Consider the following 26,483-nt stretch of genomic DNA (forward strand, 5'->3'; position numbering starts at 1 on the left):
CTATTGCGTCTTAGGTGCTAGGTCTGGTGGAGGGTTGTTTGTAACTATGTCTGCATGTAACAATAGTAGATTGTTAAGCAAGGGATGAAAATCTTTGACCGGAGTTATACACTCTATTTTTATTTCGAATACGAGGAAAGTAAAATAAATGTAAAATAACCGGCCAAGAGCATGTCGGGCCACGCTCAGTGTAGGGTTCCGTAGTTACTCTTCCGTCACAATAAGGTAAACTGGAGCTTAAAGTATGCTAAATTGTTAACCAAGGGATGAAACGGTACCTTTCACCCGAGTTAAACAAATAGGCAAATTTGCATAATCAGTGCCTAATTAAAGTAAGTCTTTTTACTATGAAGAGAAAACTTTTTGCGATAACTCAAAAACAGCTAAACTGATCATGTCTGCTATAGTTTTCATTTAATGTCTTTCTTAAGCTCTACTCCCACGATTTTTTTCATATTTTTTGGACCTATGGTTCAAAAGTTAGAGGGGGGGGGGACACATTTTTTTTTCTTTCGGAGCGATTATCTCCGAATATATTCACTTTATCAAAAAATGTTTCTTGAAAACCCTTATTAGTTTTGAAAGACCTTTCCAACGATACCCCACACTCTAGGATTAAAGCGAAAAAAAAATTTCACCCCAGCCCAGAAGATAAAATTATTTTGAGCCTATAATGATAAGTTCATCTGCAAAGAGTAGATTATTGATGAGGAGCCCGCCTATCTGTATGCCTCCATTCCTAACACCTTCTGTTTCTCATGATGCGTCCGCCTGCGAGATTGAACAGCTGTGACGAGAGAATACACACATTTCTGACTCCACGATTGTATTGAGAGTGGATTCGATGTCTTCAATTCTAAGTATTCTTACCCTCGAAGTGCCATAGAGCTACAGGTTTTGTATAAGGAAAATTAGGTCATGGAAAGCATAGCATGTATCGCAGCGCAATCTTGCAAATCTTGCGAGATCGCGCACGATTTAACGTGCAAGATTAATCTTACACAAATGGTGCGAGATCAAGGTATTTCGAGATCTCGGAATACCGAGATTGCATACCTTAATACAAACGTTGTCCCTCTTCTCATCTCTCTGGATACTAAAACAAATACTCTTAATTGCACGCCTCAATAAAAGAAAATAATACAAAAGAAAACAGAAACAGAGGTAAACAATAGGCGGTCTTATCGCTAAAAGCGATCTCTTCCAGACAACCTTTGACATATACAACATACATTGGGATATTAACATTATGGAAAATATTTTTACATAAATTGATGCATAATTATTAACCATAGCTATAGGGGGTATAGCTGTTTATGTACAACAAATTGTTTTTAATAATGTCAAAATATTTTCAATAATGTTAATATCCAGAGGGGAAAATGAGGACTACGTTTGTATGATAAAGGCACCCTTTCCTCTTAAGCTGCCAAAACAGACCCCAGACTCCCTAAGTACGCAATTACAAGCAGTACATCGAAGAGGCAACATTGTAGATAAGCAAATCAGTAGTATCAGCAGTGTATGTCCGTTATCATAGACATCTGCAACTATTGTGACCTATCAACATAGCCAATAATCAGGTCAATAATACTGGACTAACACACGTGTACGTCCGTATATAAGCCAGGGTTTGTGTCAGGGAGAACAGAAGTCATCTTCTCGACGACGTTGGCACATCTAAGGATATTTCCAAAGTGGTTCCATCATGAAACTCTTGGTTTTGGCGGCCCTTGTCGGTGAGTAGCGTTGCGAATGTGTTATTTTTTGTATTAACTTGAGCCGTGCCGTTTTAGAATTTCGTTATTCAAGCAAATAGTGCAATTGCCTTTTATCTGAAACAGTCAATATTTTATTTACTTGTTCATTTTACTTACCTACTTAATATCTGGGAGACCAAGATTTGCTCAGAAAACTTATAAAATTTCAAAAATGCGCGTTTTCACACATAACACCTGCTAGATCGATTTTTCGCCCCCGAAAACCCTCATATAGCAAATTTCATCGAAATCTTTAGAGCCGTTCCGAGGTCCCCGAGATATATAAATATAATATACAAGAATTGCTCGTTTAAATGTTTAAGATCAAGAATCTTGATTACTTCGGTCCAGTAGGGCTATGATGGTCGGTTCTTTATCATTTGTCACCATGCCTGTCACGTTCTAACAAGTATGTAAACGCGAAAGTGACGGGCATAAGTGAGAAGTGATAAAAATGCATGTATAAAAATTGTGATAAAAATTGTGTAAAAATATCTTCTATAATATTAATATCCAGAGAGGAAAATGGGGACCATGTTAATAAGGAAAGGCGGTTTTACCCCGTCGTCTTAATTGGCTAAGTCAAAACAATTGTGCCTGATAAATATGATAATATATGTTCCAGGCAATTAATAATGAGGCCGAATAATTATGATTAACATTGTTATTATTAATTGTTTTCAATAAGATAATTATTTGCGATTGTCAATATGTTTCTAAAGCAGAGAAACTTTCCAGATAGACTTTCGTACATTGCTATCTTTCCCCCGCCTGTTGCTATCTTTTTTTCCACGCGCATAATTATACATATTGCTGTCCCGCCCATGATGGCGGTTGTCAATGTTACTGTGCGAGTTTGACAGCAATATCATTATCCGTGTGCAATAGAGATAGCAATATCAATGTGCAATAGAGATAGCAACAGGCGAGTCTATGTACGAAAATCTGTCTGAAAAGCGTCTCTTCTTTACCGCTATAATCAAAGGTGAAATCAGGGGTCGGATACCAGTATTTCCTTTATACATTTAACCGGTTAATGATTTCGGTTAATCGTACACCGTGACGTTTTTGTGTTCTTGAAATCATAAATTCAATAGATTGAGGTTAATAAACAGAAATTAAGAAACTTTGGCTAAAAACGCCATAATTTCACTGGTTGTTTTTTAATTAATTTTTGTGTCCCTATGTCTTCAGTAGCTTTGGCTTTTTAATTTTGACTGATTAACATAGGTATCTAATCAATCACTGAAAATTAATTGCGATTTGTGAAAGTAGAAGTTAATTAGACTGTATTTGATTTTTTTTGTTATTTTCCTAGGTATTACAATGTAGGAACTATTTCACAAGCATATTTCAAGTATGATTAGCTTATTACAATATTTGATCTATTCTTAGTAGGCATTGATTGCGTCTATCAATTTTTTTCCTATATACATACCCATTCGTATCAAAACACCTGCAGCATACATAATTGTGCCGATTTTGCTTTGCGATTTCTGTTAAATATTTGATTACTGTAATAATGTCTGATTATTGATTATATAATTCATTTATGCTATTGCGAAATCTATTCACAATGATAACATTTGAATTAATTAAAAATAGACGAGATATTAGTTTTCGCAGGTTTAAGATCGAGAACGGCGGTGAAAATTCCTAATGAAATATATACTAGTGCTCTTTTTTAGTGAAAAATACTTAGTTCGTTGAACCGTTATCACAGTGGACTCACAATGGCCTTAAGCGCCATTGACGCTTACGGCGCTTAAGTCCTTTATACCAGTTTCCGCATTTTGAAAAATTCCTAAAACTGGATCGACAAAAAATATTTCATTATAGAATCTGGTCATAAAATTTCACAACGGTTCAGAATTGCGACCTGTAGAGGAGAACATCCGGACATACGAATGCAAAATGCCCGAGTTAAAATGAAGACCTTCGTTAACGCTTCGGTCAATTAGGTAGGAAATTGTTGTATGTCTACTTGTTTGTCTTGTCTTTTATTGCCTTAAATAAACCTTAAATAAATGTTTCTCACTGCACCCACCTTGACATTTTTCTGTTCGACCCTATGGTTGACTGGTAGAGAATGCCATGAAGCAATAAACCGCCATTTAGTACCTTATTTGATGTGCAATAAAGTTTAAAATAAATAAACCAAAAATAATTACGCCAAATTTACATACGCTAATTCTTGCGATTAGTTGCGTAGTGGACCACAGGATCTTATGAGCCGTGGCAAAAATGCTTGGACAACTCTAGGAAAATGATGATGATGATGATGGGGATCTACGTATAAACATTTTATCAGATTTAAACTACATAACAACATTCAAAGCTGACTTATTAGGGCCACTTGCACCATCCCACTGACCCGGGGTTAACTGGTTAACCCGCTAACCCAGTGTCAAATTGTACTGGTAACCATGGTAACTCCAGGTTTAACCGGTTAACCCTGTGTTAGTGATTGGTGCAAGTAGCCCTTACTGTCAGGCTTTTTGCAATGATTTGGCAAAGTGTTGGCTTTGGAGGCCAATTCAAACTTACATTTTGATATCTAAAAGATTTATATGATGTCACTTTGGTATCAGTCTCTCATGCGTCTCGTTCGCGTCGATACATGTACGAACAAATATGAACGAAATGCACGTGCGAATATGAAATTTATATCATTTGATGTCAATCAAAATATAAGTTAGAATTGACCTCCTGGAGTTATTATTTTACTGACCTTTTTTTTACTTTTTTTTTTATTTCCAGCGGTCGTCGCGTCAGGTCGGCATGGCTTAGCCAATCAGAACAACGAAGGCCCCTGGCAGACTGGGAAGCTCTACAGCTACGAGGTCCTCTCTAGCACCCTCGCGCGTCTCGAAGAGGGCGCCAGCACCGGCGGCGCCTTCCGGGCCCGCTTCATTGTCCGCGCGCGCGCCCCCGGCCGCCTCCAGGCCAGGCTCGACCAGCCCCAGCACGCCCAGATCCACCAGGACCTACCTAACACCTGGGCTCTCCCTGTCGACCTCAAATACCAGGACGTTGACAACCTTAACCAAATCTTTGAGATCTATCTCGAGGGTGGCCGTGTTAAGTCACTCAAACTACCAACCTCTGTCTCCCTTCAAAATGAGAATCTGCTCAAAGGTCTCATCAGTGCCCTCCAACTTGACTTATCAGCTCATAGGAACCAGCATTCCGCGCATGATCATCTTGACCAACAAACTCAGCAGGGTCTCTATAGGAAGATGGAGACTGACGTCACTGGTGACTGTGAAACATTGTACGCCGTCCTGCCTGTTGCTGCCGAATGGCGCCGAGAACTCCCCAACTTTTCCGATCTCAAGGAAGAGCCTTTCGAAGTCACCAAGAGCAGGGACTACAGACACTGCCACCACAGAGTCGCGTACCACTTTGGAGTGCCCCATGGAGTCCATTGGACCGGACCTCCGGAGAACCCTAAAGACGAGCAGTTCATGAAGCAGAAAATGTACTCTCGCATCCTCGTCGGCAAGCAGGGTCCTATTTACAAGTCTGAGACCACCAGCACAGTTCACGTTAACCCCCATCTTTACGGCAAGCAGAAAGCCGAGGTACGCAGCAATGTTGTGCTGACTTTAGTCAAGTACGAACAGGACAGTGAGGCCGAATGGCAGGTACCTGAAGGGCGCGTCATCAAGAACCTCCTGTACGCAATGAACTCCAAGCAAATCACTATCCAAGACTCATCGTCTTCCGAATCATCGTCATCGGAATCCCACGAGCACCAGCACCATCACTTATACAACCATGAAAGCCAACAGAATGAGGATAACGAGGGCGAAGACAATCAGAACAGAGTGCGCCGATCCTTGAGGTACAAGAAACACGTGACCGTCAACAAGGTGCTCATCAAGCGCAGCGATGAAGACAAGTCCTGGGACTCTGACTCGACGTCAGCGTACGTCAACGATGACGTGCCTAACATCAACGAGCCCGCGTACGCGTCCCTATACATGAGCCCTCAGCCCCGCGTGGACAAGAAGCAGAACCCGATGAACGCCCAGAAACTCGTCCAAGAGATTGCGCAGCTACTTCAGAACCCTAACAACATGCCTAAGAACGACTTCCTCTCCAAGTTTAACATCTTGGTGCGAGTCATTGCCGCTATGAGCTCGGAACAACTCAGCCAGACCAGTCGCAGCATTGAAGTTGGCAAGTCTTCCAACAACATCCTTAAGTCTGACATGTGGATGGTCTACCGCGATGCTGTGGCCCAAGCGGGCACCTTACCGGCCTTCCAGCAGATCAAATCTTGGATCGTAAATAAGAAGATCCAAGGAGAGGAGGCCGCTCAGGTCATCACTTCCCTTCCCGCTACTCTGCGCTACCCAACCAAGGACGTCATGATTCAGTTCTTCAAGCTCGCCATGAGTGATGAGGTTAAGGAGCAGAAGTACTTGAACACCACCACTCTGATCGCCGCCACCAGACTTATCAACCACGCTCAAGTGAACAACGAGACCGCTCACAAATACTATCCCACTCACATGTACGGCCGTCTCGCCAACAAGTACGACAACTTCGTTCTCGAGGAGATCCTGCCGCGTCTGAGCCAAGAGCTGCAGCAAGCGATCACAAACAACGACAACCACAAAGCTCAGGTCTACATCAAGGCCATCGGTACTCTCGGCCACCGTAGCATCTTGGATGTCTTTGCTCCGTACTTGGAAGGCAAGGTCCCAACATCCAACTATCTTCGTGCCCAGATGGTGTTGAACCTTGACATGCTAGCTCACGAGAGGGATCACTTCGTTCGTGCTGCTCTGTACAGTATCCTGAGAAATACGGCTGAGCCCTACGAAGTGCGAGTGTCAGCGATCCACAACATTTTCATGACTCGTCCGACTGTTGCGATGATGCAGGCGATGGCTGAGATGACCCAGAAGGACCCGAGCATGTACGTCCGCGCTGCGCTTAAGGAAAGCATCCAGTCTGCTGCTGAACTAAAGGACCCACGTTATCAGACCCTGTAAGTAATGTTTGTGTAGTTAAATTTAACCATTTCTTGCGCTTATTGAACATCAAATCCTTATAATTTATGGCGGGTATAAATTCATAGCATTCGTAGTTTATTGAGTAGTAAATTTCTGTCTGTAGAGGAAATTCTTCAGAACATTCTTCAGTCGTACATTATGTCATCAGGTCATCACGTATGTAAATGACATAATTTTGACGACCGGTCTGGCCTAGTGGGTAGTGACCCTGCCTACGACGCCGATGGTCCCGGGTTCAAATCCCGGTAAGGGCATTTATTCGTGTGATGAGCATGGATATCTGTTCCTGAGTCATGGGTGTTTTCTATGTATTTAAGTATTTATAAATATTTATATATTATATATACCGTTGTCTAAGTAACCTCAACACAAGCCTTATTGAGCTTACTGTGGGACTTAGTCAATTTGAGTAATAATGTCCATTAATATTTATTATTCCCTTTATTTATTTTTGGTCTTAGGCTAGGTCATTTATAATATGAATATAAAAGTAAAATATAAAAACACTTACAGAACATTACAAAATATATATAAACACATTATATAAAACCTAACCTAGGGTGCCGCCAGCAAAAAAAAAAAAGATATCTAATAATATTTATTATTGTATCTCCTTGGATTTCACGGGCCTATAAATCCCGGTCTTTTGATAGGCTTGCGTGGGGATATAGATCCAACACGTAGAGGCCTCTTGGAGAGCTTTAATGTCATGTAGAACGCCTGCTGGAACCCGTTCACGGGCGCAACAATAGACACCCATGAACCGGTCGCAACAGGCATTGGGACTATTGTAGTAAAGTGAACAGTATAACGGTCTATGGATTGAAGTTTGGGAGGACAATGAGACTGGGTTATTGCAAAAACGTCCGGACACCTGCCATAACAATGTTTTCACTAGTTATCGAGGCAGGCGGTGACTCGCCGCCCACTAGATGGGCCCCTGAAAATGCCGTCGTGAAGACGACCAGGAGCAACACCGGTGTGAGCGGCTCAGGGGTGTCGAGAGGTGTCAGTGTCAGCCACTGTGCCAACTCGCGTCTTATGCAAGTTTTCACTTCCACCCCTGGAGCATTTAGCTCTAACGACTCCTCTCTGGACGGCCAATGAAGGCAAGCCAGAGCTGAGAGTCCTGCGGGTCCCCTTGGGGTCCACTCCGACCGACGAAGACACGCCGGAGACGGAGACCCTGACCGACTCTCGGGAGTACTCGGGTCCGTGGGGTCGTTACTCCCCAACAGCTCGCCACAAGCTGCCCTGCGGTTATTATTATTATTATTAGATATCATTTTCATGTGAAAGTGTATATATACTATATATATTAAAATTGGCCTCCTCGTTTTATGTAGATCGATTCGACACTGCATCTTTTGTTTTTCATAATATTTGTCACCATGCCTAGTGTAGTGTATGTGTAGTGTAGTGTAATAGTGATCGACTAGAAAATCCATATTCCATATTCAGTCCAATCAAATAGAAGTTAAACAAAAATAAACATTATTTCAGCGCCAGTGCCGCCCAAGCCGCCCAACCTTCCCTCACCAAGGATGATTTCGGCAGCCTCAACGTAGCCAAGAAATTCGGCGAGTATTTAGGCAGGGATGAATTTGGCATGATGAACGTCATGTCATACGTCAGCAGCGAGGAGTCCCTGTTCCCGAAGAGCTTGAAGTACTCCTGGAAGAGCAGGTCCTATGGATATCCTAGGATGAACATGGTGAGATTTAATTTTGAACCTTATTATGTTTTCTGAAGGGTTCTTTCATTTGTAACATTTTGTTCAAAATAGATACCTAACTATTTACTTATACACTTAGCTAATCATAACGCCTACATAGCATTTGTAAAATACGATTTCATTGCTCCGACCTACACCCGATACCCGATCAGCCAAACTTGTATTTTGACAACAAGAGTAATGTTGCCAGCTGCCAGCGGAATCAGAGTGTCACGAATCCTCCAGAAATTGGGGGAATTTTAACATTTTTTACAATATTTTTCCTTCGTGTTATGCTTCTTCTTTTGACTACCTAGTTTTAGTTTTAACTAGCACAATATAAAGTAAATGCTGCATACTTAAATCTTACATTACTGTTCATTTCAGATTGCCGCATCCTTCTCAAACTACCGTCAATTTATCGACCTGCTAGTGCAAAAGATGGCCACGGAGAGACAGACCGCTCCCCAATCGGCCGAGCACAAATTCTCCGCTGAAAAGATCGCTGAAATGCTGAACATCAAGCACGACTCCCAGAAACCCCTGCTGGCGTCGTTCTTCATCGACTTCATGAACCAACAGAGATATTACAGCCTGACTCAAGAAGATATGGACCGAATCCCAACCCTCTTCGGAGAGTATTTGGCTAATCTGAACAAGGGTTACGACATCCATTACACCAAGGTCTTCAACCAGGCTCAGGTCTCCATCATGTTCCCTCTCGCGTCCGGTATGCCTTTCATCTACAAATACAAAGAGCCTACCGTTGTCCACATCCAGGCTAAATCTAAGGGTCAAATCAACATCCCATCTATCCAGAACCGTGAATATTTCATGAAGCAAGATAATGAGATACAGTTCACATACGCCAGAAATATTGAGGGTAGCGTCGGTTTCTTGAATACGCTGGACAGCCATTTCGTCAGTGCTGGCATTGTCACCAAACACCAGGTTAACCTTGCCTCAAAGGTCCAAATCCAAGCTAAAGCTGGTGAGGTCAAAATCCGTCTTGAACCCCTCCGCCCAGAGCAGGAAACCACGATCGCGTACTTTAGCGTGTGGCCTTACACAGCCAATCAGAAGAAGGACTCTCTGACTCCAGTATCCCTCGACCCGACCACGAAAGTCATTACGCGTAGAAACAAAGTGATGTCTGTTGACTACAAGTTCGGACAGAGCACTGGCAACCAGTTCCAGCTTCAAGGATATTCGTATTCTAACGATTACAGAAACTACGGAACCATGATGCAGGGCCAGGATCTGCTGTCGAATATCATCTTCGCTCTGAACCAGAGAGACGTTGCCATGACCCACTTAAACTTCAGATACATTGGAAAGCAGTCCCAAAACAAAGCTATTGCTATCACTGTGGCTTACGGTAAGGTTTGATTTATTTATTAGAAGTTATATATTTAAAACATATATAAACTGACTTAAAATAATACCGTGGCATGCGTTCACAAAAAAAGAGTTTACATGTATATAATTTTGCTTTTCCTCATCCACAGACACTCTCTACAATCAGAAAGAGTCCGAAGCTCCAGTAGTAGCGTCTGAAATCCAAGACGTTACCCCTATCAGTGCAACCCGCCGTCAAGAGATCGTAAAACGTGCTGTAGCTGGCATCAAGTACGCCAAAGCTCAGATCATCGATCTTTGCGCCACGTTCGAAGGACCCCAGAAAGCTGAATACATGCTCACCGCCGCCGTCGGCGACAGCAAAGTTGATCCTAAGATCAGATACGCCTTCTTCGCAGCTAGAAACTCAGCCAAATACGGAACCAACCAGGTCAACTCTGTCGGAAAATTGGACAAGCCTGTCGCATCCGCTCTGAACTTTGTTGAAGCCCTGCAGAAGGAACTGAAGGCCAGCTTCGAAGCGGACTTCAACCTCGGCCAGAAGAACGGAAATATTCAGATCAAGGGATCAGCTGAGCGCACCAAAAAAGCCACTGAAGAGATCCAACAGAGCCCCTGGGCCAAGCAAAGCGTCCAAGAAATCGCCCGAAACAACTACTACCAGGAGGCCAGCAGAATGATGATCGAAATGGCGTACGCTCCCACTCACGTTCTGGCTTCGGTATCCTACAAAGATTTAAGCCCTTCCGTCATCAACATGACCTACCACGCTTACAAGGCACTGACCACCTACGGTTACTGGTATTCTGATATCAACGTAATGAAAAAATCTGCTGAGGGTAAACTCGATTTCGATGCGGAGGCGTCCTACGTGGATAACTACCTGAACTTGAACATGATCTCACGATATGGTCATCTTAAGATGAACAACGTACCAATCCCCAAGACCAGCGCTGCTGCTATGACGTTCTACGCGCCGCTGAATGCTTATGAGTGCGTCCTAAATCGATTCACCAGGCAACAATACCTGCGTAAGTATCCCAACTTTTTAAAATGTTAAATTTACTCAGATGATTTATCTTTTCATCCTTACCAATAATAGAGATATTCCCACTTTATAATCTCTCTTCTACTAGGGGGTGGAGTTCTTGCTAGATAAACGTATTGACAGAATTGAAAAAAAAGTTTGTTTAATAACTTTTGGCTGCAAAGTCTTAATCTACGAGTGAAACGATTAACAAAGATTAATACGGGTGTAACGGACCACGATCTTGGTCCAGTCTACATATATCTTTCTCGCTCTCACTCATAGCTGCGTCCTTATCAGACGTACGGTGACCACCTACTTCACGATCGAACATACCTTGGACCGAACCAAGGTAACGGTCCCGTACGCACGTCTATTAGTACTTTTATTTAATGCAATATAGCTGCATCACGTCTCTTTTGTGGTAAGATAATAACTTAATACTTACTTATGTCTGTTGTTCTACAGCCTACTGCAGCGTTGACGGTTCAAAGATCAGGACGTTCAGCAACCGCAGCTACGACTACACCCTAACCAGTTCCTGGCACGTGGTGGTCCAGGACAACGCCAAGTACGCTGGACAGCAAGGAGTGAGCAACGAGCAGCTCGTCATCCTGGCTAGGAGGCCTGAGGAGAAGAAGCAGGAGATCTATGTTTCGTTCAAGTAAGTTGGAATTAACATATACTTATGTATCCGTAAGTAGATTTGGGTCTTAGATGGATTCTGGATGATTAAATGTCCTGCTCCTGCTTTTAAAATGATTTGTACTCAACTGTGAATTAAGTTGAAAGAAAATTAAGCTCTATTGTTTTACTACTTTTAAGAAAATGCACCCCTGTTGAACTCCTAGAAGACGGCTATCTAAGAGCCATCAGTAAATCCATGTAAGAAAGATATAACATACTTAACGCTTTAAGGTCTTGTTAAATATAGAAAGAACTCCCGTTTCATCAATTTTAAATGATATACCATAATTGAATGTATTTTGACTTCCACAGATCTGACACCGGCAATCACTTGGAAATGGAAGTCCAGCCTGCAGCGAGTCTCAACTTGAAGGAAGGATTGAAAGTAACCACTAATTGCAAGAAAGTCTCCGACGGTGACTTCACCATGTATTGGGATGAAGCCAAGGACGCCCCTCTTCTGTATTACTACAATACCGACGGTGCGTGGATGTTCGTGATTGGAGACGATCGTCTCCGTGGCATTTACGATGGCCAGAGACTCGTGATCTGGGCGCGCAAGAATCGTAACAACATCAGGGGAGTGTGTGGATATATGAGTGGCGAGCCCCGCGACGATTACCTTACCCAATACGGTATCGTTGACAAACCTGAGCTCTATGCTGCTGCTTACGCTCTGAATACTGAGAACGCTGATTCTCACACCCAGCAACTGTCAAACCAAGTTCGCGAACATGCCTACAAGCCCCACTATCACTACACATCTATTCTCCGATCAGACGACCAATGGAGACAAGAAATGGAATCCTCAGACGAGGACCATAGCAACATCGTGTACAGAGCTCGCAGCTTCCAAAAGCAACAAGGACCTTGCCACATGGAAAAGCAAGTGCAATACTATCAGACCGACAAGGAAATTTGCATTTCCACGGTCCAAGTGCCCGCCTGCGAGAAGCATTGCAGAGGTCTGAACTACCAGGTCCGACCGGTCCAGGTCGTCTGCCGGCCAGCAGTTGATATGCAGTTCCAGAACTACAGAAACCAGATCCAAAGAGGAGAAAACCCTCAAGTCAGCGGTCAGCAGCAAGCTGCCCAGTACAGGGTTCCCAGTTCTTGCCAGGCTTAAACATTATGGCGAAATGACCTTTTTAATAGAACAGGCGTGAATACGGAATATGGACTATGATTACTTATCTATATTTATTTTATCGTATACATTTTTGGCGGCAACATATTTATGTTTATGTATATCGAAATTTATTGTAATTATGTATGTAGTTATGTATCGTTTATGTATTTAACGTGATTTTAGTATTATTATTTATAAATATGTATAAATAATAGTTTGAATATATATTATAGTGAAGCAAATAAAAAAATTACAAAAATTTACGTATTACTTATTGTAGCTTCTAGTTCGATCGTAATGCAAGAAAAAATAATCTTTTTCGTATCTTAAATAGACATTTGATTTGGATGTTTAAAACATATTTAGATATGTCATTTTAAAATGTAGAACATTTTATATATATTTGTACATTACACTTATATTCATTTCGTTTTCAAATGTAATTCCAACTCAGAATCACGAACTCTTTCGATCCCTGATAGGGTATAAAAAAACAAGATTTCTATTTTCATTACATTACATTTTTTCATAGATTTTGTATGACAGTAACGAGCGATGGCGCCACAAACTTTAGCCGATGCCCGGTATAAATAATTATCAAAGTGCAATGGCGTTCTAAAAGTTTTAATTACGTGTCGAAAGATGGCGGTAAATTTACTGTGGCTACAAAATTTTCTTTGACAATCCACCTCTATTTCAAATTGTCTTTGCTACTACTTGGATTGCAAGATTTGCAGGACAGTTAAGTACGACAGAAAATATCTGCCTCTTCTGTTTTGTTTATCGAGATTTAACTTCCTAAGCTGGCAACCCAAAGCCTGTCAAATGAAATGCGGCAATAAAATAAGCCGCATAGCAACGCAACTTCGGTTCGGTCAGTCATCAGCTGTTTGACAGATTGAGCTTGCGAAGGAACGCATTTTCGGAATCTAAATAATTTTGCTGACAGAAAATCATTACAGATTTACTGAAACGTGTTGATATTTCCTGACTTTACAGTGTATCGAAAAAAAAAACATTTCTGTGGTTCCATTCAGTGAATCAGTGCTGTGAAAACAAGAACGCACGAGATCAATTTAGAATTTAGAATTCGAAATTTTTGCCATGTAAGTAGATTGTGCCTTGTTTTCTTAGTTAAATATTCGTTACGTGTTTCAAATTCGTTTAATTATTCTTTTGTGATTCAATAAACACGTTCATGTTTCTGCGGCAAATATTTTAAAGTGATTCTTGTGAGATTTGACTCTCCTTTGCTGTTTTGTTTTAATTTAAATGCAAATACGTACTCATGCTGTCTAACGCTGAATTTTATATTTTTAGTGTAATAAATATTGCTGTAAATTTTTTTCTAACATTACTTTCGTTTTACAATATTTTGTGTTTTACAATTTCGATGAACTGAGTGCTATCCTAATTGGTCTCAGTAGCTATAGTTCCTTCTTTCATTTTGAATGGGAATGGCTAAAAGGGTCTGTTTCACAATGTCCAAGTAAAATCCTTGTTGGCATTTCACAGTCTTCAAATAAGCTGAACTGTAGATAAAATGCTAGGTTTTGTAGGCAGTTTTATCTGGCAGTTAATTTATTCGTTGATTAGCTATCCAATACTTGGACATTATGAAACAGGCCCTTATTATAACAAAATAGGTTATAGGTGTTCTAAAATTGAAGCTTAGCTTGTGAGAAATTGTACAAGTTGCCTTTAGTCGCATCTGGGCAAGTGAGAAAATGTGCATGTGCTATTGAGCTCCCTCTCACCGAAAGAGAAAGAGACAAGCTCATGTTTAATAATGAGTATGATAAAGATAAATGGAATGCGGAAATTGGTCAATCCTCCTTATGTATGAGTATAACTTGCCTATAGTTATACACAATGTTAAAAGGAACTAAATGGCATAGTTAATTTTCAAAGATACGAAGCTGATGGTCCCGGGTTCAAATCCTAAGGGCATTTATTTGTGTGATGAGCATGGAAATTTGTTCTCGAGTCATGGGTGTTTTCTATGTATTTAAGTATCTATAAAATATTTCTATATTATATATATCATTGTCTACGTCCAAACTTGGACATATAACACATAAGTAAAAACCAAATTAGCAGCATGCCAGAAAGCAATGGAGAGAAGCATACTTAAAATAAGAAAAATATACAACGTAAAAAGCGAACATATAAGAAGAAAAACAAAAATTATAGATGCCTTACACTATGCTCTAAAACAGAAATGGCGGTGGGCAGGACATGCAGGTGCACGTTACACGGGCAAAAGATGGACATTAGAGACAACAAGATGGATAGGACCAACAGGAAAGAGGAAAAGAGCACGTCCCAGGAAAAGGTGGGATATAAAAGCGATAGTAGGAGAGGAATGGAGAAAGAGTGCAATGGACAGAGAGGCCTGGCATAAGCTGGAGGAGGCCTATACCCAAGAAGGGGTTCCGATCACTAGAAATACTTTATACAATAAAAATAATTAAATAACAAATATAAAGTAAAATAAAAAGTTATAAACTGTAATGCATATAAAAGTTACTTAAATAAATGCAGGCCAATAGAAAAGAAGCTGATTGGAAAAAAAGGGCTTTAGTAATTGTCTAAGTACCCTCAACACAAGCCTTATTGAGCTTACTGTGGGACTTAGTCAATTTGTGTAATAATGTCCTATAATCTTTATATTTATTTACTTATTTTATTTAAACATGTAATTTTTTTTATAATTTCTTTTATTTATGTAAAAAGTATTTTAATGTTATATACTTTTTAGGGTTCCGTAGTCAACTAGGAACCTTTATAGTTTCGCCATGTCCGTCTGTCTGTCTGTCTGTCCGAGGCTTTGCTCCATGGTCGTTAGTGCTAGAAAGCTGAAATTTGGCATGGATATATAAATCATTAAAGCCGACAAAGTAGTACAATAAAATCTAAAAATTTAATTTTTTTTAGGGTACCTCCCCTACACGTAAAGTGGGGGTGAAAAATTTTTTTTGCTTCAACCCTACAGTGTGGGATATCGTTGAAGTTAAAGGTCTTTCAAAACTAATAGAGGTCTTCAACAAACATTTTTTGATAAAGTGAATATATTTTCGGAAATAATTGCTCCGAACTTGAACCATAGGTCCAAAAAATATGAAAAAAATCTTGGAAGTAGAGCTTAAGAAAGACATTAAATGAAATCTATAGCGGATATGATCAGTTTAGCTGTTTTTGAGTTATCGCAAAAAGTTTCCCCTTCATAGTGAAAAGACTAACACCCACAGTTCATCCCTTGGTTAACAATCTACCATACTCTAAGCTCCAGTTTAGCTTATTGTGACGGAAGAGTAACTACGGAACCCTACTCTGAGCATGGCCCGACATGCTCTTGGCCGGTTTTATTATGAATAGCGTGTAACATTGGCATTGAATTTAACCCAACCAGAGAATTGAAAACTCAATGTAATTTCAAACATCGATCGTCCTAGATATAGTCGCAAATGTAAAAACTCATATTAAATACTAATCAATATGTAAACGGGCCCTAAGACAAGTGCACACGCTCGTAAAGGCCTTATCAAACAAAAATAAATTATTGATTATCTGGAGTTAATTAGAGTACTGGTCTTTGAGAAATTTACTTAATTTAAGCTCAGGAAAGCACCCTTGAAATAAACGAAAATAATAAACATATGTATAATATGAAGACATTGCTAGGAGTTGGAGTCGTTAGAGTAGCACTATGTCCTCCTCTTTTAACATTACATTCTTGCAGCCTTGAGTGCATGCTAATGTCCTATAATATTTAAGTATATTTATTTATTTATGCTTTCGACCAAGTTTTTCACATTCTCCTCTGGAATAGCATCCCAAGCCCTTTTAAAAACGTTTATGAGTTGCTGCTGGTTGTTAATCTCTTGCTGCAACCGAGCAAAGCTCGGTCGCCCAGGTACTGTAATATAATTATGTATGGTACCTACTACTCGGTTTTCTTCCACCCTATTGGGACCGTGCGAAGTGCGTGGTGGGGGTAAGTAAAGCGATCCCAGCGCATAAGGTGGTAAAAATTTGAACTAACTGCGGATAGCGTCTTTAACATTTCGTACAATTATATGGCTCGAAATGAATCTTTGATTTACGATTACTCCTGAAATATTCATTTAAATTGTATGGTGTAAGGGACCATTGTAATCTGTATGAAATGCTTAATATAACTAACGTATTTATTTTGATAATTGTTAATAATGTATCCATGTGAATAGCTTTGCAAATGCCACATATTACGTGATCTTTTTCTAGAAGTTAAGAATGGATATAGTAAGTTATCCTTAAAAGATAGACATTTCACATCGCGGACTTTTTTGTAGACCTATGAATGAGAAACAACCCCACCATACATTGTGTTGTTATAGCTCAAACGGATTAGGCAGCGTTTTCGATTAAAGCTCCTAGCCAGCGTGATTTTTTCCGACAACATCGTTATATTTCAAACAATTTACACAAAACCTTAACAAGTTATATACTTAAGCCTTCCTCAAGAATCACTCTATTGATAGATGAAAGTCGTATGAAAATCCGTTCAGTAGTTTTTAGTTTTGGAGTAGTTTTATAAGATGTAGTGAATTGACGTTTTCCCCTAGAATTGCGGACACTAGGTTGCGTGACAGTCGTGCACGCTCCCAATAAGAAAATACAAATACTCATTGTCATAAAAAAACTTTTTTTTACTGTGCTGCTTATTGCTATCTAATCCAAACATTGGGTTGTTCCCAGATGATACCATAAAGATATTAAGTAACTGGTAACAAGTGTTTTTTTTTATCTGTTACCATTGGGAATAACCAGTGATCGGAACTATGGGAGTAAAACTTTAACAAAACTTATCAAGCGGACGTAAAAAGAGTGCTTATAGCCTTAAACATATTCGAATATCTATGAATGTAAATATTTTTATGACTGTTAAGTACTATACTATTCCTATCCCTATGGACATGAATATTTTTAGGGCTGTATGCACTATTTTATGTCCGCTTAACAAGTTTTGTTAAAGTTTTACTCCCATAGTTCCGATCACAATAACAGAGAAATAGCCCAAGAGTGAATTGCAGACAGGCACTTAATTTGCAGTGGAAACATTGGCTCCTTGGTCGACCGACACCAAAAAAAATGGTAAGGAAGTGTTGGTTCGACTGGTAGGTGTCTCAGGCGACCTAGGGCAGGCTCGTTCTTTGCAAGAGGCTAGGCTTGACTATTCAGAGGGGAAATGTTGCCAGCATTTTGGGGAGGCGGGTGATTTTGGATTTTTCCGTACCAAAAAGGTACAAAAGAAACCCTTGTGGTGCGACTCTGTCCGTCCCTCCGTCTGTCTGTCTGTGTGTCACATTGCTAAATATCTTGAGAACCACTTAAGCTATCGATTAGAAAATTGCTATGTTGTTGTTGTCCTAAAGCACCCCAGAGGTGCAAAGGGCCTTCACAAGCACGCGCCACGCCTTCCTATCTTCAGCTCGCCTTCTGGCCTCGCTCCAGCTCAACCCGACCGCTTGTAGCTCTCTTAGGACGGACCGTTGCCAAGAGTACAGGAAGCCCGGAGCCACGGCTTCCGTCCGGCGGTTTACACGCGAAAGCTATGGTAGCATTATTCGTTTCCCCTCTTCGAATAGTATGTTCTATCCATTTCCATTTCCGTGTCGCGATTTCTTCTACAATAGGTGTTTGTCGGCATATACTCCATATTTACATAGTTAGTGTACCTTTCAACTCGATAGGTCCAGTAGTTTCGGTTTTTTCGTTTTAAGGCACGGAACCCTAAAAGAGACAAATTTGCGGAAAAACATGTTTCCAAATAATTATGAAAGCATTTTCTAGGAATAAATAACAAGGAAAATTGCGCAAGTCGTGCGTCAGCGCCGCGCCTCCGCGCGTCGCGCTCCGATTGGCTGACCCGGACGCCGTCACGTTTACCTGCGTATGTGCTTTATGCAAACATGGTTGGAGTTGGACTTTAGAACTGGGCACCAGAATTAAGTGGTCTCGCTCCCATATTAAATGTGTCCGGGAGTGACCTCGATTGTCTTATGTGCACCGTTAAGGTGGTCTGTGATGACAGTTAAAAAATTACAATTGAATATCTATCTTAATTATTGAATATAGAACTCATGTTTGAACTGACGCATGCGTTCCCTATTATAAGGGCATTAAGGGTCAATTAAAATGGTAGTCCAGTTTTAGGAATGACACGGAATAATAATCATGATAATCATGTTGCGTCAGCGCCGCGCCTTCGCGCGGAGAGCCCTCATTGGTCGACGAGGCGGACGAGGGCTGCGTCACGTAGTTACCTGCGCAAAGGCAAACATGGTTACTTGGGAGGATGGTGCAATAGCGCTAACGGATTTCCGAACGGAACATGTAGGGACAGTTGTCTGAACATTTTAGGGAGCGAAATTTCGTAAATATCTGTGATATGTTCCTCCCATTATAGATCGTGTGATTCACGAAGACGCGCGCCTTGAATCGTATTGTGATAATATTAAAGGTTAGGTTGGAGAAATCTGCGTGTGATCGTGGATGACATGATCTATATTTTCAATCTGGAATAACCTGTCGCCAGACTCGCCAGCGGTATTTTCGGACCGTTACGACCTTCAAGATTAGACGTACTTTTACATATTGGGTTTTTACATATGAAATTGGCGTTTTTAGGGTTCCGTAGTCAACTAGGAACCCTTATAGTTTAGCCATGTCCGTCTGTCTGTCTGTCTGTCTGTCTGTCTGTCCGAGGCTTTGCTCCGTGGTCGTTAGTGCTAGAAAGCTGAAATTGGGCATGGATATATAAATCAATAAAGCCGACAAAGTCATACAATAAAATCTAAAAATTTAATTTATTTTAGGGTACCCCTACACGTAAAGTGGGGGTGAAATTTTTTTTTCGCTTCAACCCTAGGGTGTGGGGTATCGTTGGAAAGGTCTTTCAAACATTTTTTGATAAAGTGAATATATTCGGAAATAATCGCTCCGAAAGAAAAACAAAATGTGTCCCCCCCCTCTAACTTTTGAACCATAGGTCCAAAAAATATGAAAAAAATTGTGGAAGTAGAGCTTAAGAAAGACATTAAATGAAAACTATAGCGGACATGATCAGTTTAGCTGTTTTTGAGTTATCGCAAAAAGTTTTCCCTTCATAGTAAAAAGACTTACTTTAATTAGGTACTGATTATGCAAATTTGCCTATTTGTTTAACTCGGGTGAAAGGTACCGTTTCATCCCTTGGTTAACAATTTAGTATACTTTAAGCTCCAGTATAGCTTATTGTGACGGAAGAGTAACTACGGAACCCTACGCTGAGCGTGGCCCGACATGCTCTTGGCCGATTTTTGTTCATAAGTATTAGTCATGTCATAGTTTATTTATTTTAATAGTAACTTCGAAGTATTTTTTAATTTCATCAGTGCGTTACATAACAACGATTTTAAATACAATTATTTGCTACTTTTATTGTTTTATGTATTCAGAATACCGCCCTGAAAACAGCTCTTTTTCATGTGCTGCCTGCCGGCTCGAGTATTTAAATGACTTATATTTTTCTGACGGGACAGAGTTAAAAAAATGTATGAGATAGAAAATGTGGCTTTAAAATGTCTCAGATTACTGGCAAAAATATGTTTGGTTTGAAAATGCCATCACAAAATAATCCGCAAAATTCATTGTGTGAAAAATCGAATTTCGTTAAAGTTCTCCATACAAAACGCCAATTTCATAGATAATGATCTAATACAAAACTTCAACTTCTACTCGCTCTACATATTTTCCTTGTATACCTACCAATTTTTAGCAAAGAAAATTGTAGGTGCCGCCGGTACCGTCCGTCCGGACCAGACGTAGATACAAAAAAAAAGTTTATTCACGAGTCATCTTACAAAAGTTACACCTAATTAAATAAAGCCAGACCAGAAATATATGGTCGTTGTCAAGAGAGCGCTGTTATCCTCGAGGGTGACAGTTCAGTTTAGTATGAACAATTTACTTCCAATGAAATTCCCCAATAATTCTTCTGCCAAACCACTGAGTGGCTTGTTGGCAGACGAGGCTCCAATAATCTATGCTACGTACATTTTCATGCCATCATTTTTAAAACAAGAGCGTAACTTCGATGAGATTGGCTTTTTATGACTTTCAATAAGAATACGTTTTTGGCAAAAAAAATATTTTTGGTACAAGCTTTTATCGCTGACTGTACTTTTTTTTCCACAGGCAACTAATACTCATCGAGACAATTCTAAAAACCTCAAACACAATTAGGTTGCTTTGTTTTATCACAGAGTTCCTATGGCTACCTCCTGTCTCCATCATAAGATCAGCTTGATGGTACCATAATATTCCATTGTTACCCGACTTAATGTATGTATGCAAATTTTCAGCTTCATCGGAAACCGGGAAGTGGGTCAAATTTAACTTGCAAGATTTGTCCAAGATACTAACAGGGCAAGTTAAATAAAATCTTGTAAAAAGTAGAAATACACTATCCCACTGCTAGACTCGGGTGATCTTGATTTGATGGATATGGTGGCTATATTTGTCCCAAGCGACAATCTGACGCCCTCGATGCGACTTTGAAACTTTAAGTCTATTTAATTAGATATAAATGTCAGCATCAGTGGCGTAGCTAGGCGTGGGCGGATCGGCCCCTCGCCCACGGCATCGCGGGAATCAAACCTTTTTATTCAGTTGGGCATATATTATATAAAGATAAGAAGTTTTAAATCACATTCATAGAAAAGAAAATTACATTTATTTATCGATGTTTCGACACCAAACTTTTTCATATACTTTTCATTGGGTGGGTAGTTACACAAATCTCTGTTTTGACATTTTGCTGGGACATCAGTTAGTCGCGACCATGACCAGTGTAACCTGTGTCGAAACGCCTGGTCGGTAAATAAAAGTAATAAAATAAATTCCCTATAGACCAGAGCCCCTAGTGTAAATTTATTCGATTTCGTGACGTGACGTGCGCGTTTGTGTTAAGTCTCATTTAATATGGGATTTAGAAACAACGCGCCAAGCGGGACGTTTTGGAAACTCAAAATCCCATAAAAAATTAGACAAACGCGTACTTACGTCACGTTTAGGGTTTGAGATCCGGATATCCGTCAAATCTAAAATCCGGATCCAACGGGTCATAGGATCCGAATATTTCCAGCAAGCTCGGTTTTCCATACAAACATAATGCTCTCATTTTAAAATGACTATTACTAAACAACTTTTTAGATTGCTCTGAAACTTTGTGGTTTCAATAGGATAAGGTATATCAGCTCAGATACCATAGTTAAAAAAATACAGCGAATATAATTTTTTCATACAAAAATTGTTTTTGCTCTATTTTGTTTGTTTTATAAGCTGGATCCATATAAACAAATTACAGGGATAGATATACCCCCTGATAGGGTTTGAAATCCGGATCCAACGGGTCATAGGGTCCGGATATTACGGATCCGTTAAATATGGTTATCGACCTTTAACAGAAACAATTTTCTAATGAAATGTATGAATGATTTCATACCATTTTGTCATTTAAATATAGTATTTTCATATATTTAATCAATTCAAATTATGATTTTGAATTTGACGACCGGTCTGGCCAAGTGGGTAGTGACCCTGCCTACGAAGCCGATGGTCCCGGGTTCAAATCCTGGTAAGGGCATTTATTCGTGTGATGAGCATGGATATTTGTTCCTGAGTCATGGGTGTTTTCTATGTATTTAAGTATTAATATATTATATATATCGTTGTCTAAGTACCCACAACACAAGCTTTATTGAGCTTACTGTGAAACTTAGTCAACTTGTGTAATAATGTCCTATAATATTTATTTATTTATATGACAACCAAAATGAAATTTTAACATAACCATAATAAATAGTGAATTAAATTTCTAATAAACTGAATGATCAATAATAACTAGTGAATTATCTTTCTTACTATTGTGCATTTCTTTCATTTTTAGTTTCCGAGACACAGAAAGTGCATAAGGTTGGATTTCATGATTTTCCTTATATTCGTGAAACATAAAGCACAACATAAGCTAGCATTAAAATAACATTTAAGCACTAACTGCCAACAAAACTAAGTAACTTAGTTAAGGCTAAACTTAGTTAAGATAATTTCTAAATATAGAGATTTTAACTGAGTTCAGACTGTACCTCAACAACAACAAGTAAGTTAATACGACTTTATGCCTCTCTTTTACAATGGGGAGAAAAAAAATCGGGTCTAATAAATTTAGCATAAATACCACCTTTTTAAATATAATCATAGGTAAGGTAAAAAGGCGTAATTTTTTTCAAACCCGACCATATGGAACTCGAAGGGAGAATTATTATTGTTTACAGTAATTATTACCGGGGTCTCGCTCAGTCGTCTTTGGGTCGTCTACTTAGAATGTCATTACAGACATTACAGTGCTTGTGAATGTTGTTATCACTGATTTTGTTTGTGTATTATCGTGTCGGTTCCTCTTCTCCGGTTAAAAGAAAAATAACATGCGCTACTAACTAAGTAAATAAATAATAATAAATAAAATTTTATTTATTCGTTAGCATACATGATTTTTACAATAGCAGGGTAGATGTCTCTTTTTAAGTATTCAGAGATACTTGTGATAAGAGACACCGCTCTTCCGCAGTAAAGTATCTTAACTAACAAAGGCGATACAGATTAACTTAAAGAACAGAAAATGCTATATTACTACATGATGAGTTGAGTAGAAAATAGAAAAGAAAATTAATAAATTTACAGGGTAAAGATGCCAGGTTTCCAGTTCACTTAAGAGGGGAGTAGGAGGGGTGTATGTGTGTGAGTGTGTGCGTGTATGTGTGAGTGTGCATGTGCGTGTGTGTGTGTGTGTGTGTGTGTGTGTGTCTGTGAGTACGCGCGCGTGTCCGTGTGTATGGGAGAGTATCTGAAATGTCTGTAAATAATATTATCTATGATAGCAAATAGTGTATATAATAAAAAGCAACAGGATTTATCATATTACACAGAGTTTGATTTTATGATTAATGTATCGTATCTCACTTATGTTAAGAGATCTTCAATTTCGAGATAGCTTTTATCTTTAAGCCAATTGATTAGCATTGTCTTACACTCTTTGAGCCTCACAGGGTAGATGTTAATATTTTGATTTACCATATTATATAATCTTGTAGATTGAGCAGTAAACTGTCTTTTTGCATATGCTGTGTTGGTGATAACTACGGGAATTACATTAGGTTTTCTACGTGAAGTGATAGGGTCATTTTTGTACATGGTATTTTTATGTTTCTTTAGTATGACATTTAACACGTAAAGTTTTCTTACTGTCAGTAAGTCACACATTTTATAAAGGTCAGTTGTAGGAAAAGTGAACGGCTTTGAGTACATGACCTTTAACAGTGCCCTCTGGGCCCTTTCGAGTTCAAGGAATTTAGTTTTTGTGGCCCCACCCCAGATCGGTATACAATATGTGATAACTGATTGAGCCAGAGCAACATAAATTTGATTTAAGACAGTTTTTGTGGCAGCGTGTCTTAGGTTTTTAAACAACCATATTAGTTTACGTGTTCTGGTCATGATGACATCTGTGTGAACATGCCATGTTAGCCTTTGGTCAATCATAATACCAAGGTATTTTGTGTACTCTACTTTTTGTATAAAGGGGCAGGCACAGTTAGGGCTGATTGCACTGTTACAGGTATGTATTTTTATCATAAATGTTGTGTCGGGTTGGGTCCTATTGTATTTTGTAAAACACATGAAGTTCGTTTTACTAGTGTTTAGGGTAAGCAGGTTGTTTTGCAGCCAATGGGCGATCTTGGAAAGTCCTAATTCTGCTGTTTGTCGAGCCTCTTCCCAGGTATTTCCCGAGAACACAACTGCTGTATCATCAGCATAAGAGAAGATAGATGCATTATCAATGTGTAGATTACAGAGCTGGTTGATATACACTAGGAACAGGGTGGGACCCAAGACGCTTCCCTGTGGAACACCATATCCAAGTACCGATTCATCACTAATGTAGTCTCCAATTTTAACTTTTTGAATACGGTTCTGAAGATAACTACCTAGCAGCTGAAGCGGAATTCCTCTTACGCCAATCTTTTCTAGAGATTTTATAAGAACAGGGACAGAAACGGTGTCAAAGGCTTTCATAAGATCCAGAAAAACAGTTACGCATTTTTTGTTTTTGTCTACAACTTTAACTATTTCAGATGAAAGTGCGGCAACAGCATCCTCAGGCGAGAGGCCACGTCGAAAGCCATACTGATTTTTAGATAATATATTAAATTTGTTTAGGTAATTTATCAGACGGTCGTTTATTAGTTTTTCTATTACTTTTGATATGGCCGGTAGGACGGAAATAGGACGATAATTCGAGACACCGCTTCTGTCTCCACTTTTATAAACCGGTGTGACTATGGCCTGCTTCAAAGAGTCTGGAAAGATTCCAGACTTGAAGCAGGAATTGGCCAAGTGGGTAAGTAAAGGAACCACAATAGCACTAGCTTGTTTTAAGAACATAGTGGGGATGCTATCCCAGCCAGGAGCACTAGATGATTTTAGATTAGCAAGGATAATAAAGACTTCGTTTGGGTCTGTGTCATAGAGTACAAAAGAAGAGGTTGTGTAAGTAGATGAGATTGGAGAGGAATGAGGAGATAATTGAGAACTATTTATAATTTTTTCGGCAAGAGATTTTCCAATTTCTGAGAAATAAAGTAAGTAATATTGATATGATTTCGCTCAACTTTGGTCATTATTTGCGGTAATTAACAGGATTTCTAGTATCTTTTTACTACTCGTATATAATGGAATATCACTGTAATGCATACTGAAAGAATAAGATAGATATTTATTCTAATCAATTTACCTCTATTTAATCACTATTTTTCAAAGATACAGAAAGCAAGCTTTTCTCATGTAATTTTATCAAACCGGTGCATAAAAGATCAATACATGTTCGACAAATTTGTCGTTTAATTTACATATTATTATGTGAGTATAGCTTAATTTTTGACTAAAAATATTCGGTTTTTGGCCGCATCCTTCTAGAACGTAACATTTTTTAAATACGGATCTGTATTATCTGAAATATCCGGATATCCGGATCCATCAAATTTTAATATCCGAATTATCCGGATCCGAGAAATTGACGGATATTGCAAACCCTAGTCACGTTACGCCATCTACTAGGGGTATTAGTTATAAAATGTGATTTCATATGTTAAGAGAAAGAGGATGGCCGCTTATTTTATTACAAACGTAGTCCCAATTTTCCTTTCTAGATATTGACATTATGCAATATTTTTACACAATTTGATGTATATTAACAATAGCTATGCCCTACGTTTGACTTTATTAGATTTTTTAATTATTGTAAAACTTAGGAGCGAAAAACAGATATTGGTCATGGTTGAAAATAGAATAGATGCATATCTTATTGGAAGTATCAAAAACAAACAAAAAACAATTAATTGGTCCAATAGAGACTTCTATTTGTTTAAAGACTAATTTCACCACTCAAGCCATATTGCGTCGATGGTGCTTGCTTTACGAACTTGAGCTTTACATCAAGGCAATACGAGTAAGAATGGAATAGCCTGAAAATTCTGAATTCCAATTAGGTGTGGCAAAATTGATGCCAAAGTCCAAAGTTATTGTGATAGATGGCTGTTTGATAGAAGCATCTATATATTTTGCTTATGATTAGTGTGATTAGTGTTGTTTTAATATATTGGTGATTTTATACTTGGATTGATAAGGGCAAGTAAAATAA

At 39.2% G+C, this 26,483-nt stretch overlaps 2 protein-coding genes and 1 long non-coding RNA gene across 3 annotated transcripts in view; 2 read left to right on the forward strand and 1 right to left on the reverse strand.

Moving 5' to 3' along the window:
* Nucleotides 1–26,483, reverse strand: part of LOC133530658 (uncharacterized) — a 231,863-nt gene that overhangs the window by 55,938 nt on the left and 149,442 nt on the right. The gene's annotated exons all lie outside the window — the stretch shown is intronic.
* On the forward strand, nucleotides 1,621–12,962 carry LOC133530599 (vitellogenin-like). Its single transcript, XM_061868567.1, has 7 exons — nucleotides 1,621–1,739; nucleotides 4,521–6,762; nucleotides 8,291–8,501; nucleotides 8,889–9,879; nucleotides 10,010–10,891; nucleotides 11,356–11,551; nucleotides 11,887–12,962. Exons 1-7 carry the CDS (start codon nucleotides 1,709–1,711, stop codon nucleotides 12,698–12,700), a joined length of 5,367 nt encoding a protein of 1,788 aa, XP_061724551.1. The 5' UTR covers nucleotides 1,621–1,708; the 3' UTR covers nucleotides 12,701–12,962.
* LOC133530616 (trehalase-like) overlaps nucleotides 13,153–26,483 on the forward strand; it is a 119,263-nt gene continuing 105,932 nt past the window's right edge. The window contains exon 1 of the mRNA XM_061868619.1: nucleotides 13,153–13,809. The gene's annotated coding sequence lies outside the window, so the exon portion shown is untranslated. The remainder of the gene's footprint in view (nucleotides 13,810–26,483) is intronic.

The sequence above is a fragment of the Cydia pomonella genome, chromosome 23 (genome assembly GCF_033807575.1).
Source record: "Cydia pomonella isolate Wapato2018A chromosome 23, ilCydPomo1, whole genome shotgun sequence".
Taxonomy (NCBI): Eukaryota; Metazoa; Arthropoda; class Insecta; order Lepidoptera; family Tortricidae; genus Cydia; species Cydia pomonella.